At 36.0% G+C, this 18,654-nt stretch overlaps 1 protein-coding gene across 1 annotated transcript in view; it reads right to left on the reverse strand.

Moving 5' to 3' along the window:
- LOC135482227 (calcium-activated potassium channel subunit alpha-1-like) overlaps positions 1-18,654 on the reverse strand; it is a 65,408-nt gene that overhangs the window by 17,772 nt on the left and 28,982 nt on the right. Inside the window, 11 exon segments of the mRNA XM_064762104.1 lie at positions 3,032-3,064; positions 3,352-3,402; positions 5,307-5,342; positions 5,947-6,023; positions 7,538-7,693; positions 8,835-8,947; positions 11,435-11,512; positions 12,724-12,879; positions 13,475-13,627; positions 14,664-14,769; positions 15,750-15,860. Coding sequence (XP_064618174.1) covers positions 3,032-3,064; positions 3,352-3,402; positions 5,307-5,342; positions 5,947-6,023; positions 7,538-7,693; positions 8,835-8,947; positions 11,435-11,512; positions 12,724-12,879; positions 13,475-13,627; positions 14,664-14,769; positions 15,750-15,860 — 1,070 coding nt within the window.

An 18,654-nucleotide genomic window follows, 5' to 3' on the forward strand; every position in this document is an offset into this window, starting at 1 on the left:
AGTACATGCACCTTCACCAAAAAGAGTGAAATAACTATTCATGTTTTCCTTCTTAATCATCACTGTAACAAACATATATATCACTCGCTGACTGAAACATAAAACAGGATCCATTTGTAAAATTTTCAACAAAACGCTTCAATTTCACTTGTATCCAATAGAAGAAGTTTTGCACGAAGTACTAAGGCATAATGAAAAACACATGTAACACATTTAATTATCTGAACATTGTTTGTTTCAACTTGCAAGCTGGTAGAATTTTCTGTATATTCTTGGTTATAAGTTAGTAGTGATAGTCATACATTTAACTGAATTGTTATCTATATGCATACATTTCTCATGAGCAGAACTATGAATGTTGAAATGCCATATCTATTACTATTAAAATTTTGATGGCAAAATCTTCTTAGGGTATTAGTATTATCTATATCAGTAAATATCTAATCTGTAATCAATACCTAAGAGTATTAACTGTGAACAGCTACAGAATACAGTTCAATACATTAAACCTGAAATTTGAAACATAAATACCACAGACAGTTATCATATACCTTCATGTTAGACAAACAAATCAAATCAGTCATAATCAGGTAAATATATATTTCATGCACAGAAATTTTGCAGGCTTTGAAGTGAAGCATACTGTACCAGACTTTTTGGTTTCCAATACTATGGTAGTTCGGGATGAAAGTGCAATAAGAGTAACATTTCCTAATGCTTTAATCTGAATGATATTTTCAGGTTTTTGAAATTTAACTGACTAATGCATCTCTATAATTCCACTTCAAACTTTAGACTAAGATTTTATTTTAAGTCATTTTACTTTGCTGTGTTTAAGTAATTATCAAGACAAGAAAGCGCTACATCTGTAGTTCATAATAGGAATATTACTTTTTATCCCTGGACAGAAGATATATTCTTAAATTAACAAGAGGGAGCAGTGAATACAAACATATCTTATAAAAGTCTGCATATACAACCCACTATTCTCAGAACCAGGAAGGCTATCACTGAAAGTGACTGACACCAGGAAGTGCTGGTCAATTAGTCCTGGAGCAGCTAGAGTCCCGGGGGCGCAGGGCTCAGTCATGGATAATTGGATTATCACCAGCCTGACAGCTGTTGACCCTTCATACCATCACCAGCATCTACCTACGTCATTAGACAGTCAGGTATGTGTGAGTCTGGCAGCGGCAGGACCAGGGACAAACAGCAACCAAAAGGTGAAAATAGGTTAAATAAGGTTAAAGCTGGGATGTGGATGACAATTAATCAGGTATACAGATTTGTCCATGCAGACAATGTTGAGGTCTAGGTTGTTTTGAGCACAAACTCAGCCAAACTGTAGAGGCTGCCTTCAAGGTCACTTCATATGAGAGCAGGGTATATAGATGTATGTATACTGTTAGTAGCAAGATTATCCCAAAGTTGGTGTTGTGCGGCAAATGAATCAGTGTAAATTGTAAACAGAATTCTGACATTCTTTCTCCTTGAAAATAGCTATGCTTCATAGATATTCTTTCAATTAAGCAAGACTTCAATCACTGTGCAGTAAAAATGAAAACTTGTATGACATGTTGGAAACAAAGAAGTTTTTCTGTTTAATAATGTTTGCTTTGAAAATTAACAAAGAAAAGGAAGTTTCCACAAACAATCAGTTGTAAAAATGATGGACATAATGACAGCCAAAGAAGACCGTCAAATGCTACCAGAGAGCACAAGTTACAGGAAACACTTGGCTTTCACAACATAAAGACTGACTTGCAGGATATGAAAAATGAAGAAAAATGTGAAAACGCTTGTGATGCCTTTTTGAAGACCTACAGATTCAAAAGTTAATCAACACATTTGTCAATTCATCCATAAACAGGAAATCATTTTCTATGGCAAAAAATGAAGCCAATGCCATTATATTAGTAGTATATTTATGACTACACAGAATGTAAGCCATGTACCACACTGCTGTTTGGTGGGCACAAAACCCACTCCTCAGTTAGTATTCAGGTTAACAGTTCACCATTATTATTCCTTAAAAGTGGACAATAAACAACCGTGAGAAATTCTGCATTACCCAGTTAAACTGTAAGTAAATGCATATTTATGTATGCAGCATCACATGGCTGGAATAGAGTTGGGGTGGCTGGAGCAGGACATGGGTGGCTGGAATAGGGTATGAGTAGCTGCTGGAAATAAGGTATGGGTGGCTGGTGTAGGGTATGGGCTTCTGGTGTAGGGTATGAGTGGATAGGGGGGTTGTAGCTGCTTGTCAGTTACTAGTCTCTGCACAGAACACAATAAGTGCACCCAGTTATACAGAACATAAATATTTGAGTATTGGTTGAACACCTTTGTTATATAACCCATTCAATGACCTCATACACATAGCTAAAAACAAATCCATCAAGATTATTTTTTCAGAGCATACATTATAGTTTCTCTATATCATTTTTAGTATATCCCCTTTAAAAAATAGATTTGATGGTAAGGCTCCCAAGAACTTGTCTGTAGTGAGCACATGAATGCAAAACTTCAGGTCAACACATTAAGTACTTAAACACTTACATGTACCTTATTATGGATTCTAATACACAAAGGAGATATGAAGGTAATGATATTTGAAAGCTATAGTAATTAAATATGCACAAAGGGCACTAATTAGGAAGCACTCCTCTTGTGTTAATGTGCTTTGCAAGTCCGCAAAACCTGAGCTCAGTGCATGCAGTGCTTTTCAAGATACCACCTTTAACCTTCACCATACAAATATTGCTTTCCCTGTTATTGGATGCCAACACTCTGGGTATAACATAAGCTATGCCTGTACATTTTACATCTGAGCTGACAGCCAAAATCAAAGGTATCTGGCAGCAGCTACAAATCAGGACTTACACCATGAAATTTTAAGAAACTATGGTTAAATGATCCCAAACCCCAAACCAGTCTGAGTGCTAAGGAGGTAAAATGTGAGTACCCGCAACACAATTAGAAACAATAAAGACTCAGGACAGTGTAAACGTCCCTTTGTCTTGAATACCTAAATTCTGGAATTCAGAGTTGTAGTAGTTATCTGTGAACAACAATAGAGTAAACTTTACAGCCACAACCACAGGTGCAACCTGAAATCATTTCAACACATCACTTTACATCAAATACTGCACAAAAGATAATAGTCAAAACAATATGCAACATATGACACTTGATTACTGAATAGGTGTGTGAATGGGTATCTGTAGTCAAACATATGAAGGAACTTAAAAGTTCTACACAAACCTTAACAAAGACACAGGTACACTGATTGAATACATAAGAAATAACAAGATGGATTTTTAATTATCCAGACAGAATGAACTGTACCCTGCTTCCCTGTTCCTCCCTGGCTTCCCTCACCGTGGGCGCGAGAAAACGCTGCATGGAACAAAAAGAACAGATGGGAACATTGTAGTTTCACCAGCCATCTTATACCTCCACTGTATCACTGTTTAGTCAAATACTCCCATGACGCAAATGCTGTCAGATTTACTGGTAGGATTTTTTTTTTAAAAGTATAATCATGGAAACTGTAACTGGAATATTCCTGAAAAGAATATATTATAACCAGTATAATGAACTCGGGAGAAATGATCTCGGAACTTGTGATACAGAAATTGTTACTTTTTTATGGTTCAATCATAACACACTAATCACAGAGGACAGCCTACAAGTACATACTGACTCATCCATTTCTGCCTCAGGTCTGACGAGAGAGGAAAAATTAAAAACTTCAATGCTACTAGGCATACACATGTGAAAGTAACTGACAGCAAGAGTTTGCTCCCTTGAATTTGAAAGCATTTCTGAGACCAACACATTGAAAAACAAGAATACAACTAATGAAGTACTATTCACCCATCACACTGTACCACATACATAATATACCACAATATCAGGATAATTCAACATTGGTACTCCAGTACTGAAGCTTATGGATGTCTATTAAAACATAAAAAGTTTCCTGATGCTCTAAGATATGAAGCTATGATATACAGGAAAAGCCAGAAAATCTCCATCCTAAAAAGGTAAATTTTGACTTGGAGCTCCAGGTTGAAAGCAACATTCAGCAAGAATAAAAAATGCTATTGGAACATGTATCAATCTATGTTAGACCATCACGTGGACATCACAAATATCACGTCAGCTACATGTAGTAAATGCAGTACTGATCTCTAATGATGTGTGCTTCAGCTGTATGACTAAGCGTCTCAGTATAGGCCTGCATATGGGGATTATATTCTGGATATTTGTCCTCAGGGAATATTAAGCCTGTGACAAAAGTAAGGACTACAAACAATGAAAAAAGTGATACGAAATAATCCAAAATGACAACGAAACACAATGTTCATGGGGCCACAAGTCACGTTGATCTGAAGTTCAACTGTACACATTTCACTACATGTCACAATATAGATGGCTTGCAATGGCAACCATCATTGAGGTAAGTTTGTGTATTGCCCATTGGGTGTTTATTGTTAGAGGTGTCGTAAGCTGGGCTGAGGCCCTTGGCTGGCAAGGGCATACAATTGGCAATATACACAAACTTACTTCAAAGATGACTGCCATTGAAAACCATCTCCAAGAAAGCTTTTTATTAGCTTAATTTTCATAGACAAATCCACTACTTCAAATCAGAAAAATGCCTAATTTTATTGTCGTATTAATAAAGTCAATTTCTCTCTTACTTCAAGCTAATATTTAATTAATAAACAGGAAAACTATAAGGGCATCAGACTAATGATAACAGAAGGCTGAACAAAAAATAGGCTGAAGGAATATGAAAGGTGAATGTGTGTTGATGCAGAGCAACTGTGATTCACTCACTGCAGTCAATAGTAAAATACAGGTACTAACTCAATTACCTGTATGGATTTTCTAAATCTATCATACACTTTAAATAACTTGCAAAGATACAGCCATATAAATACATGTACAATGCAAGTCTTCAAAGAAAACATATAATTAGAATTTCATGCTCAACTAAGGAAATGCAATACAAGCCTTATTCCGTCTTTTACATTGCCAAGCAAACACAAAACAACTAGAAATAGAATGTGCATAACTTACATTAAAAGTAAACCATGCAAATCAAAAGTTAACGCAAGGTAACAGCACAACATATTCTGCACACCTCTAATGGAGAGATTTAATTAACACTAACTTTTTAATTAGCCTGCAAACTTGTAGGGTAATGCGAACACTTTGTATGACAATCAAGACCACCAAAAACATTCACACCAACACAACTACAAACAGGATTAGTATATCAGATTTTGTACCTAACACTGCGGCAGCTCCCTTCTTAAACATAGCCACTGTTCACAAAACAAGAAACAAAAAACATCAGTAATTCCTGTGTACAAAATCTTCTAAATCCCGCTATTATCCACCTATGTTCTCAGTAGCTTAACAGGACTAAAACCTGGAATGTTGAAATGATCTGCTTTTGTTCAGAATGTTTACATTTTTCATCAAAGGAATATAATAATTTGAATAAGGTCAACTTCAAGGAAATCATTTTCAGATGAACTCCACTAAAAAGATGAAACATTGGAAATGGTGTTTAAAGGTACATGTAGATGTGTTTGACAGAAGGGTAATGTCATGTCGTTTACTTTGCTCTAGAGGATTTGTCACACAATGAAAAAAGATGACCCTGAAAATCATTTGAAACATTTATACATTCTGGAATTGTTTTTTCATATACAAAATCTATATTTTTTACAAACAACCTTACTGATGCTAAAAAACAGCAGCTTAATAACAGCTTTAATTTGTGATTCATAGTTTTCACTGAGGGAACATGTTTTATGTGTCCAAGAACTTCTTATAATGAACAATGATGCCAAAAACTTCTCATCCAAGGTATATCTATGATCTCTGCGTGATATTATCATTCAAACAGTATATATAACTTACATGGTCGACAACGGCATTTCTTGATACCCCGCACATCTGTGACTTCACTGTGACAATTCTTGCAATAGTAAAATGCTCTGAAACAAAAATTTACCAATTGGACTAAAGGGGAGATTACTGCTACAACACCAACACACAAATGACATACAAATGGTTTTAAACCGAATATATGAATACAGACGTCAGATTCTCTAAACCACAACACTCTACTATCCTGTGTATCAAGATAGGTGAATAAATGAGCTTCAGTATATTCTAACATTGATCTATTCCACAAAATTATAGGATATTTACTGTATCTGTCACTACAGAAGCACTGGTGAACAATTTGGTATGTTTTATCTTCTAAAACGTTCACATATTAACTTCACGTCTGAAGTTTCAAGTTAACACACTTTCTATGGACTCTATTCACTCTATTGTCATGTATCTTATACACTTTACCATACCTAGACACATGTATATCAACAAAATATGGGGGTTTATTGCAGTTTGTTAGGGAGCGTCACCAAAATTCGTAAATTTTTAAAACATGAATCTTGTTAATCTTCACGTCATTGTCATCTAACGATGTGAATTCGGCTGTCACCAAAAATCGTGAGACAACTCTTTCATCGTGAATTCCCCGTAAGCCGAGGTGGAGTGATTCTGATTTGCTCATTGTGTGGTGCGCCAGTAATTGTGGCTAACAAAGTACTCCCTTGATAAGACGATAAGATATGTGAATATATACAATGATGCATAAGTTCCCTAAAATAAATACCGATAGCTAAATCTGTTTATACAGAAAATAGTAGTATAAAACAATTATATCAATTCCCACCGAACAATAAAGGTGCCGAAGCCACTGTTGTTGTACATGGCCGCATAAAGGCAGTCTGTATTTTACTCAGGCTAAGCAATGTTTGCAATTATCACAATAAAAGTTCACTAGTATGTCTTCTTCACTTGGTCTTTGAGTTACTCAAGTCAGCGACTTGGCACAGATTATAATTTCTGTGGCACGAACGCCCAGTGAGATTTGTTCACGGGAGTTAAACATGTATTTTGTCACCTGTTGGAGTGGTTTGGTATGTTTGGCTTTCTGACTGGCAAATAAGCACTAAAATACAGAAAACTGTCAGGGACTTCTTTCTCATTGACAATAGTAATCTATATTAGGAACATTGTGAATTTATTCACTCTGGCTACACATTCAAAATGAACAATCATAAATTTTGGAGAAAGAAAAAGTTTCTGGCATCTCATTCATGCACGATTTTTGAAGATGCTCCCTTACAGCTTGAGTGTCTGGGGACCAGCTATTAGGGCCATGACCACTGAGGATTCCTGTTCAAATCCAGTTTTCACTGATGATTCCAGCTGTAAGTTCAGACATTTGTCAGGTATCGGACTAGGGTAGAGATTTACTCCAGTCACTCTGGTTTCTTCCATCAACAAACCGGACCATCATCATGTAAGTAAACATTCTTGAGCACTAATCAATCAAGGAAATACATTCAGATCACAGCAGTGGAAAACCAAGTACACTGAGACGTCATGAATGCTTTATATCTACCATCATTTCATTTTGTCATGACTGTGAGCTTACCTTTTGACCTCTTCTGCGGATTCGGCAATGAAGAAGCCTTGCGTGGCATTCTCTATCTTAATCTTGGGACCTGGGTTAATGGCCAGTGTGCTTTCTCGGCCATCCTGGCGTACCTCTATAGCTATCAGCAGTAACTTCAGCTTACTGAAACACAGTCTACAAAAACAATACAAGCACAGGATTAAAATGACACGTAAACTCTCACGAAAGTCAATTGAAAAAACAATCAAAAAACATAAAAGGATGACTATCAAACATAGAGAACACACTAGTAAATTTATATCCATCTCACATAATAACAGAGAGCAAATTATAAATGGCTACCATCTGGCTACCAAACAGGTCACCTGTAGGAGGCACATGAATGCAAATTTTCAGCTCAATACAGAAAGTACTGAAATCATGAATTTGGTAATTAATATGCACACAGTGCATAAGTAATGGAATATGCCTCTACGGTTATTGTGCTTTATATGCATGTAAAATTTCAGGTCAATACACGCTGTACTTTTTAAGATACCACCCCAAACATTTTGTTTAACTTTTATCATAATGCAAACAACACTAAGGCAGGAATTTGGCAATTTCTGGTATTTAATCTGCACACACCGTATCAGCAATGGAATATCCCCCTTGTGTTATTGTGCTCCACACGTGTGCAAACTCTGATCTCAATAAAAGTATTTCTGAGATAAAACCCCTAACATTTTGCTTAACTTGGATTCTAATACACTAAGTCAAGAATTCAGTAATTTACCGTATTTAATATGTATGCACTGAATCAACCATTGAATATCCCCCGCATGTTATTGTGCTCTACATGTGTGAAAACCCTGATCTTAATACCAGCAATACTCTTTAAGATACCACGCTAATATATTGTTTAACACTGCTTTCCCTCTAACTGGACACCAACGCTCATGGTATGACATGAGCTACCTCTGTACTTTGTACATGCAAGTTAAAAAGTATGTCCATCAAAGACAATATCTGAATATTTTCTGAACGTTTCTGAACATAATCAGCCTGCCGTTTAATGACCGTAGCCACACACACTGACTTACACACATAGAAAATACATATTCCATATTCCAAGACATCACGTGCAAAAATTTATGTTTCTTCTAGACGGTTTTATCTCCCACAAAATTTAGGACAGCTCCAAGTTGTCATAATACACCATGTTTTTTTATTTTTAAATTTTTTTAAACATTATATGATTCTGAGTTTGTGCAAGTAGGTAAATCTTGACTTGGTGAGACACATGAACATGTGAACAATAAAGGGCAAGACTCACTCTGCTGCCTCTGGAAAGGTCATGCCATTGAATGAGCTGGAGAGATATTCTGTGTACATCTCCATGGATGTACCCCTTAGGTAGTCGTTCTGCCACTTGGGCATGTCCGTCGACTGAAAGCACACAGCAGAGAAGAAAAATCAGACAAAACCGTCAATTCATGCTATCTGAAGCACGCTTTTTTTTCAAATCTGGCAAAAATCATACATAATTCACCATAGACTCACCCTGCTATTGTTGCAAAATTACTGAAGCGGCGTTAAGCTATAACCATTCACTAATTCACCTTACAGGGATCACTGGGCAGAATCAAGTTTTGTTTCACACTCATGTCATGTGACATTTACCTTGGTTCAATAATTTTATATTTTTGACACATTCTGTCACAAGAACTTTGGTCACATATGTCCCACTTTGTTTCAGCTAGCATACGGCCTACTATTTAGTGACTTTCAGATTAGGTTACACAGTCCCTTCTTGTGTATTGTATTCATAAATTCAAGAAAAAGTCCAAAAAAGTGTCAGAAACAGATCATATAGAACACAAAGAGTGTCAAAATCAGATCACACATGTCAGAAATAGTGTCAGAATCAGATCACACATGTCAGGAATAGTGTCAGAATCAAATCACACATGTCAGGAATAGTGTCAGAATCATATCACACATGTCAGGAATAGTGTCAGAATCAGATCACACATGTCAGGAATAGTGTCAGAACCAGATCACATATGTCAGGAATAGTGTCAGAACCAGATCAAACATGTCAGGAATAGTGTCAGAACCAGATCAAACATGTCAGGAATAGTGTCAGAATCAGATCACACATGTCAGGAATAGTGTCAGAATCAAATCACACATGTCAGAAATAGTGTCAGAATCAGATCACACATGTCAGGAATAGTGTCAGAGTCAGATCAAACATGTCAGGAATAGTGTCAGAATCAGATCACACATGTCAGGAATAGTGTCAGAACCAGATCACACATGTCAGGAATAGTGTTAGAACCAGATCACACATGTCAGGAATAGTGTCAGAATCAGATCAAACATCTCAGGAATAGTGTCAGAATCAGATCACACATGTCAGGAATAGTGTCAGAATCAGATCACACATGTCAGGAATAGTGTCAGAATCATATCACACATGTCAGGAATAGTGTCAGAATCATATCACACATGTCAGGAATAGTGTCAGAATCAGATCAAACATGTCAGGAATAGTGTCAGAATCAGATCAAACATGTCAGGAATAGTGTCAGAATCAGATCAAACATGTCAGGAATAGTGTCCGAACCAGATCACACATGTCAGGAATAGTGTCAGAATCAGATAACACATGTCAGGAATAGTGTCAGAATCAGATCACACATGTCAGGAATAGTTTCAGAACCAGATCACACATGTCAGGAATAGTGTCAGAACCAGATCACATATGTCAGGAATAGTGTCAGAACCAGATAACACATCAGGAATGGGGTCAGGAATAGTGTCAGAACCAGATCACATATGTCAGGAATAGTGTCAGAATCAGATAACACATCAGGAATGGGGTCAGGAATAGTGTCAGAACCAGATCACATATGTCAGGAATAGTGTCAGAATCAGATAACACGCCAGGAATAGTGTCAGAACCAGATCACACATGTCAGGAATAGTGTCAGAACCAGATCACATATGTCAGGAATAGTGTCAGAATCAGACAACATGTCAGGAATGGTATCAGAATCAAATCACATATAGTACACCCAAACAGCTATTTCATCACACTAGTCATTTGATGAACAATAAAAGGTGCATGTTTATCACAATAATGAATATTAATCCATTTCATCATGAAATATCAAGGAAATCCACGGTTATTAGCAAAAAACTTTGTGCACAGAAATTTTCAACAAATTAAATAAATTATGTGAGAAATTGTCGGCTTATGGTGATAAAATATACAGCTGGGAAATTTATTTATCAAAGTGATTTCAGTATTGTTTACAATTCAATCATCATTATATTTTAAGCACAACATGTTAATACATTTGTAAACAGCTTTATCTATTTATTTTATATTTAATTGGTGTTTTACGACGACAGCTAGTATAATGGCGATAAGAAACCGTGCAGGGCCTGGGGGAACCTATGACCATCCGCAAATTGCTGGCTGACCTTCAGGCGCACAATTGGAGAGGAAGCCTGCAAGAGCTAGAACCCTACGACAGGTTTATAAACAGCCACAGATTATATGATAAGAAGGCAGAGTTTATCTCATGTCAAGGATGTTGGGAAAAGCTGTCAGTTTTTAAGACAAATGAATAGCAAATTGCATTTTGGTAAATTTAAAATTTGATACTCCTCTAGTATATTGTAAAATAGCGAGTAAAATAAAGAACTAAGGGTTGTAAGCTCGCGAAAGCTAGCCCATAGGTTAGTTAATGCAAGGAGAATTAATGCAGTTCATAAAACAGGAAATGTGTACTTATTAACCCTAGAATGTAGCATTTGTCATCATAAGGCATTTTAAAGCTGAGCACTTCAAACTGTAGCAGAGTATACATATTCAAAGCTTATTAAAGATTTATACACCCAGGTTTGTATGTATTTTCATACCCATACAAATTTCATCAAACTTCTACGAACTCTGTTTGACCTTGCATATTTAGGTCCTGATGATGCTGACCTCCTTTTCTGAAATACATGTCATCACAAGACTCACTGATAAATGATTCAAGACAAAATCAAACTAACCAGCAGAAACTTGACAAGTGTTTCAAGTGAGATTGTATGTGGAATTCTTTTACACTAGTTTTACAAAGTCCTGTCACTCTGTTCAGAGTCCACATTAAAGCCAGATAAAAGAAATGTATATATTTATAAATGAACTTGGGCATAGATGTGGCTGACCAAAACCAAGATATTGTTTTACTGTTAGCCCACACAATCTCTAATACGAGTACATGTGGGTGTTATGCACACCTTTTATAACTTTTTTTATATTAAATATTAAATTATGTATTATTTGTCAATATAATAAGTTTAAACCATATCCCTATGTGTACAGTTAATATATTTCTAAGGGTTATGACAATGTTGAGCATTAATTAACATGTACCATGTTAACCTGTATCATGTTTAACAGCATGTCATTCCAATACATTGCTTATGGGTCAGATGTATCAGTACTTGTATGACAATGATGAATTTTTTTAAGTACAATTTTTCATCTATACTATACTTACTATACTTATGTATCATCCGTTCACTTGTTTCTAGACAAACAACATTAGATTACATGGATTTCTAAGGGCACTCTAAAATATAAACTGATGGTATGTCAAGATATGAACATTAGCACCTTAAAGGTGTAAAGGGTAATGAGGCTCCTTACCTAAACAATCTATGCCTTTTTTATCACAACTTGTTAATATTTTGAAAAAGTCAGACAACATAATGTATGCAAGAAGTTTCATGCCCTCCCAAAAAAAAATTAAAAAAAAATTTATTGTGTACAACTGAACTGCTGTATACACTTAAGTATAGTTAAGACAAACATACTGTACTTCACGTTTCAACAGAAACATTTTGCTGGATTTGGAGTGATTCATCCACATGATTGGGTCACTTTAGAATTTTTTTTGAAGTTTGATTAATTTCTTATCAGAAAAACTTGAGTGTAAGGTCCAAAAGTATCATTTTAAGGCTTTCATGCTTCTAAAGTCTGAAATACAGCAATTACCTGTACAGCTCATCTTCAAACATCAAAGCTTTCATCCTACTATTACTGCTTTATGTCATGTAATTACAGCCACTGAAACAACATGCCTCTTTAAAACAGTGCACAGAGGCCAAAACTATCACATTCTAACATATTAACAGTAGCAGAGAGAGGTAAGACTTACTGGCTTGTGTGACCTCATAGTGAAGAGATTAGCCATTAGGGTGGAGAACCCTGGAGCCAAGCAACTCTGAGCAATGAAGCCCAGCTTGAGCTCAGCAATACACACAGCGTCATCCCCTCGCTTCCAGTCCCAGCTTGGGATATTCAACAAGTATGCCTACAACACAACAACAACAATAATAAGGATATATGTGTAAATATGGTCTGAGAGTACAGTAACAAAGTATCAGGATCCAAATAAAGACTGAATTCATTATAAGCATATGCATCATTTATGACCTGTTTTCAGTTCATTGGTATGAAAACTTCAGTGTTGAGAAAAATGTTTATTCATCACATAACACTTTTCACATTTTCAACCTTCTTTACTAGGTGTAATAAAGAATGTATGTGCATGTGCATACACACTCGGACATGTATACCTCGATAAATATTCTAAAAATAGCCTTAACTGTATTACATGTATAACCTGGCAACCTTATAGTTTTATACTACAATCACTGCTTTTAGTACGTTATTTCAAATATAACTCTGAGACAACATTGTAACTAGTTTGTGACAACTCAACATCTATATAACATGTAAGTGATGACAAGGTGTACAGACTTGAGTCCATAATCAGTTGTGTGCAAATTGTGTGCCAGACAGTGACTGATAACATTATATCTACATATAGATTGCAAAAATGTCTCATATGGTGATGACAATGTGTAGCTGACAAGTCATCCACTGTGTGTGCAGAGTTGTCTCACCTTGTTATGATACTGCATAAGCTGGACAATGACTTTGATATCAGAGTAGTAGTTTTTGATGGAGATGACCCTCATGATGTTGGCAGCATCCTCCTGGTCAGGGTCCTCGCAGTACTTATTAGCCAGTACCAGGCATGCGTCTGCATCACGGATCTGACAAAAAAGTGGCATTAAATCTCATTATACCTGACCTATACAGCTGTGGGAATTACATGGTAAAACAGAACAACTGGCAGATCCAGAATAAAGTCAATGGACCGATAAATATAGATAACCATCCACTATGATATAGTGAAAATAAAGTATTTCTGAATAATAAAATAAGGAAAACAACCACAAATTATCAGGTACAGACTGCAGGCACAGGTTATAGGCATATGTCTATTAAGAATAAATACTGCTTTGGGAAGAATAAAACAGCACTTTTGATAGATACAAATATATGAGTGTGCAGGCATGCATCAAGTGCAATCAAAGTTGTACATACATTCAAACAGGACTTTTATATCTGGACCAATGACCCAACGGACATGTGATAAACTTTCAGAAACAACACCAGTTCCTTACTAAATTCATATGACATTCATATGATGAGAGGACTCATATTTGATGTGTACAAATAGTTATGATATACCCAGAAAGTTCTGATACAGAAATTACTGGAGAAAGTAATCTGCATGAACACAAATGCAGCTGAAAACAAGTCTACAGTCAGAAACTGAAGTGATGTTAATATTTTATAAAACATAATTTAAAAAGAAAAAAATTATCCTGGCAATTACAACGCTGCTGTATAGTTTTCTCATAACATGGTAACATACTACATGCAGATCAAGGGAAGCTACTCACAACAACTTAGTACTCTAATTTACCCTATGTGATTATGTCCCTTGCAAAAAAGTTGTGTTCTCTCAAAAAAACTATGACTGGAAGAGTAATTTACTCAACGGATGGATAAAAAGCCTCACCTTTCACACTTTTTAGCTTAATAATTAGCTTTGTTCAAGCAAAAGGCAGATGTTTTCTTCTCACAAAGACAATGTTTATTCACTTTACAAAAAATTTGTGTTTAGGGCCTACAGTACACCGGCAATGTTCATAAGTACTTTGAGAGATTTGCCTACCATGTTTACAAGAATTATCTTTGACCCATACAATAAACTTAGTTTATTTCTTAGTTATTACTTACCTTGATTCTCTCTAAATCATTAGCATCCATCACAGTACCCTTGAAAAATTCCACTTGTGTAAAGTGTCTCTTCAATAGACCTTCTAGTTCCAGGTCTGGTAGTTGTCTGGAAATCACAGCATCATGATGTGGGGTAAAATAAAACCATGAAAATATAATGACATGGGTTAAGAAGGGAAACCATGAAAATACCTTACCATGGGCGATACTACATACTAAATACTACAAAATAGGTCGTACAAACCATGCAAATGTCATGAATGTCACAACAATAGAATTTAACCCTGAATTTATTTATTTATTTGACTGGTGTTTTACGCCGTACTCAAGAATATTTCACTTATACGACAGTGGCCAGCATTATGGTGGGTGGAAACCGGGCAGAGCCCAGGGGAAACCCATGACCATCCACAGGTTGCTGGCAAACCTTCCCACTTACGGCCGCAGAGGAAGCCAGCACGAGCTGGACATGAACTCACAGCGACGGCATTGGTGAGAGGCTTCTGGGTCATTACGCTGTGCTACCGCGCTAACCGACTGAGCCACGGAGGCCCCAATTTAACCCTGAACAACTCCTTAACAATGGCTGAGGGAGAAAATCATGAAAATATTTTTTCAGAAGAGGGGAACATCAAGGTGTGGGGACAAATGAAATCCATGAAAAAAACATGAAAGTATCAACATGGGTTTACCATTAAGTAAGGAAACCATAGTAAGGAGAAACAAGGAACATGGCTTTTTTATCTTGAGAAACAAGTAAATAATCCCTCCACAAATAGCGGCGTACCTGGGAAGATCTGTCAGCAAGCTGCCGAGGGTCCTCCAACCATACTGCCATACTGCTCTCATACAAGTGAAATATTCTTGAGTATGGTGTAAAACGCCAATCAAGTAAATAAATAGCCACAAGATACCAGGTGAGTTAGATGTACTGACTGATACAAGATTCTGTTTGGGTAAAGGTGATTCGCCACCCCCCACCCCCACACACACAAAACAAAGCTTGGTGAAGACTTTAATTCCTATGAAATCTACAATATGCAGTAACATACATCTCCTTGGTATGTATATGTTAATTCCACCTACTTGTGAATGAAGACAATTTCAACATCAACATCTTCTCTGTCTTTGTGAAGAAAGTCCTTCAGGAAGTTATGTACAGTATCATGTGTGATATGACCACAGACTATGATATGCCTGAAAAAGTGAACCAAAAACAAGTGTAATCCTCAAACTACAAGATATGTACAGAAATGAATTATATATTCATTATATGGAACACCATGCAGTGTACACCCAATTTTCTCCAATTTTCAGGTTTTCATATTGTACATTTTCACACAAAGAATCTAAAACTGCCTGAACATGCATACTTATACTGTAATAATAGTAAAGAACTTTCACGCTATGAACAAACTGCCTCTTTATGTACACATAGGAAGAGGTTAGGAATTGGGTAATGATACAGAAATACATGTATAACGTATGCACACTATATAATATCAAACAGCACGATGTTCTGTAAATTACGGTTCATATATTACCTCAGACACATACTGCATATTAAGCATAAAAAAATAAGGTAACACTGATCCAACTACATATGTAAGATAACTGTAAAAGATGGCTATGTCACGGTAATTTTTCAACCTTTTCGCATGTATGCAAGGTGTTTATTCAAGGATATTCTGAGGGCATTATTCTGTGTAGAGTGATAAACCTGCACTTTCTCTGAAGCTCAGAAATTGGCCAATCCAACCAATGTAGATTTGTGTCAAAAATCAAAGTGAAAAGGTACAAAAATCACCTGAAAGTTGCTCTTTCATATGCAAAAAGGTTGAGGAATTAGGGTAGGGTACATTTAAAATCCATCTTCTAAATGAGGTAAACTTACAAGAGCTCACCAACCGTACACTCACATCGCTGGTCTGGTTGTACTCTCTATAATCTGGTCTTCAAAGTCTTTTATATTTAAAATTTTTCAAATGTTACCAAAATTTAATTTTCATCAGGCTATCAGGCTAGTATATCAATAAAAAGGTTAAACTCAGTTACTGGATAGCAAAAAGTACATTGCTACGTGCATGGTGACACACTAAAAGCGGAGCTACATGTAAGGTGTTTCATAGAACAAAATAGTCCATGAATAATTGAATACACTGCTATCAGCCAAAGATTTATAGCAAACTGACAACAATGATGTACACATACTGTTGTCATGCAAATTGATCAAACTGAAAAACTGACAGTAAGTAGTCAGATATACTTGGACATGTAATTGTTTGGTAACATGAGTAAAACATCTGTTCCATATCCATTTATGCTGGTAAAATGCATCTCTCATAGTCTTACTTTTGTACATATATTATATATGTACTTTGATTGTACAATGTAAAATATATTATGGTATATTATCGCCTCATAGAATGGTGACAACACCACCTTACCTAACATGTACAGAGTACATGTTTTAGTACAAAGTAAGGCCTCACAGTGCTTTACTAACTGGAAATTTTATGCCATTCAATTAATACAGATAAACTAGGCCTGACTTGTGCGTGAGCTTTCCTCTACATGTCTGTCATCTAATTACTCCAGAACGAATAAATTCTAGTTTTAGAGCTGTTTTTAGAACTGTTATTTGTGCCTGTCTGAACCAGACATAATCAACATCTTAAACAAGCTCAGTAGATGTACATGTGGTACTGAACCTAACTGTTTACAAGACAAAGGTTCTAACTACTGGGCCAACATACCAGACTAGATTACTGAATTACAGATTACTAAGTATTCCACTAGCAGATTCTAACTGGAGTGTCACCATGGACATCTTTTAACTTTTTAATGTAACTTACTATTAAGCTATATGAAAAGCAAATGAAAAATACTATTATTAAGTATTTATATTTTCTTCATTTTTTTTAGGGGGGCCATGTGATATTTGTAAACTCTTGGTGTTTACTAATGAAGCTCAGAGACAATTCAGTTAGAGAGAGGGATGTATGGTAAACATCTGTGATAACAATTAAAACTGGCCCTGGTGCAGGATAGGGACATGGCAGCCTAGTCAGCAAGGAGTAAAGAGAAGATCAGTCTACATGGCTGGTCTGGGCAATAAAGTCTGAAGTATGGAGAAACCGTTCTGGCTCAAATGGAGAAAAATCACAAAAATACTGAAAGCTGCATTAATAAATCATTGCTGGATCAAAGAAGATGCTTCCAAATACCTTATCACCATGGAAACATTTAGACAGAGCCCGTTGAGGCATACTCAAGGATGTCTGATGATAAACTAAAGAGGATTTCCTGTCCTAAATCATTCTGCCTGACCACAAAATGTGCTCTTAAAGGCTCAGTTCACTTGTACTAAATCTACTGAAAATGCTGCCTACCGTGTAAAAATCAATCACAAGACACAGCCAGGTAAACATATGTATGTATCTCCATATGACTATGTTAATATGTAGACTATGAGGTCAAACCCAGTAGTAAATTACCTGGCAAATATTAAATCAAAATAATTACAAAACTGTAGGGCTTTCCAAGTAGCAGATAAGAAACATATGAAAGTCAGGGCTTCCAATAGATTTACATGTATTGAACAGACATGCCTGAGAACAAAATTTCAGGATTTCAAAAAAAAAAAAATGTTTAACTATGTCAGTTGAAGAAATTAAAAGACACTATTTCTAAGCACTTCTGTACATAATCATTGTTTGAGAGGCTGTAACATTTAGTGACATGACATCAGTGATCTTGACATTCAATCAAGTTGTGTTGAAAGACCCCCAATCCGAAAGTCCTTGACATTCAGTCACTAGTGTTCAATCACATAGGTTCAGAGCAAAATTGTTTGCTTTTCTACTCAGCAAAATGCTTAGACAGCACAGAGATATCATGACCAGTGCAAATGACAACGTTAACACTTCTATACATGCATTCAGTCGACTAGAATTTATTTATTTATTTATTTAATTATTTATTTGATTGG

This window comes from Liolophura sinensis, chromosome 1, assembly GCF_032854445.1.
Source record: "Liolophura sinensis isolate JHLJ2023 chromosome 1, CUHK_Ljap_v2, whole genome shotgun sequence".
NCBI lineage: Eukaryota > Metazoa > Mollusca > Polyplacophora > Chitonida > Chitonidae > Liolophura > Liolophura sinensis.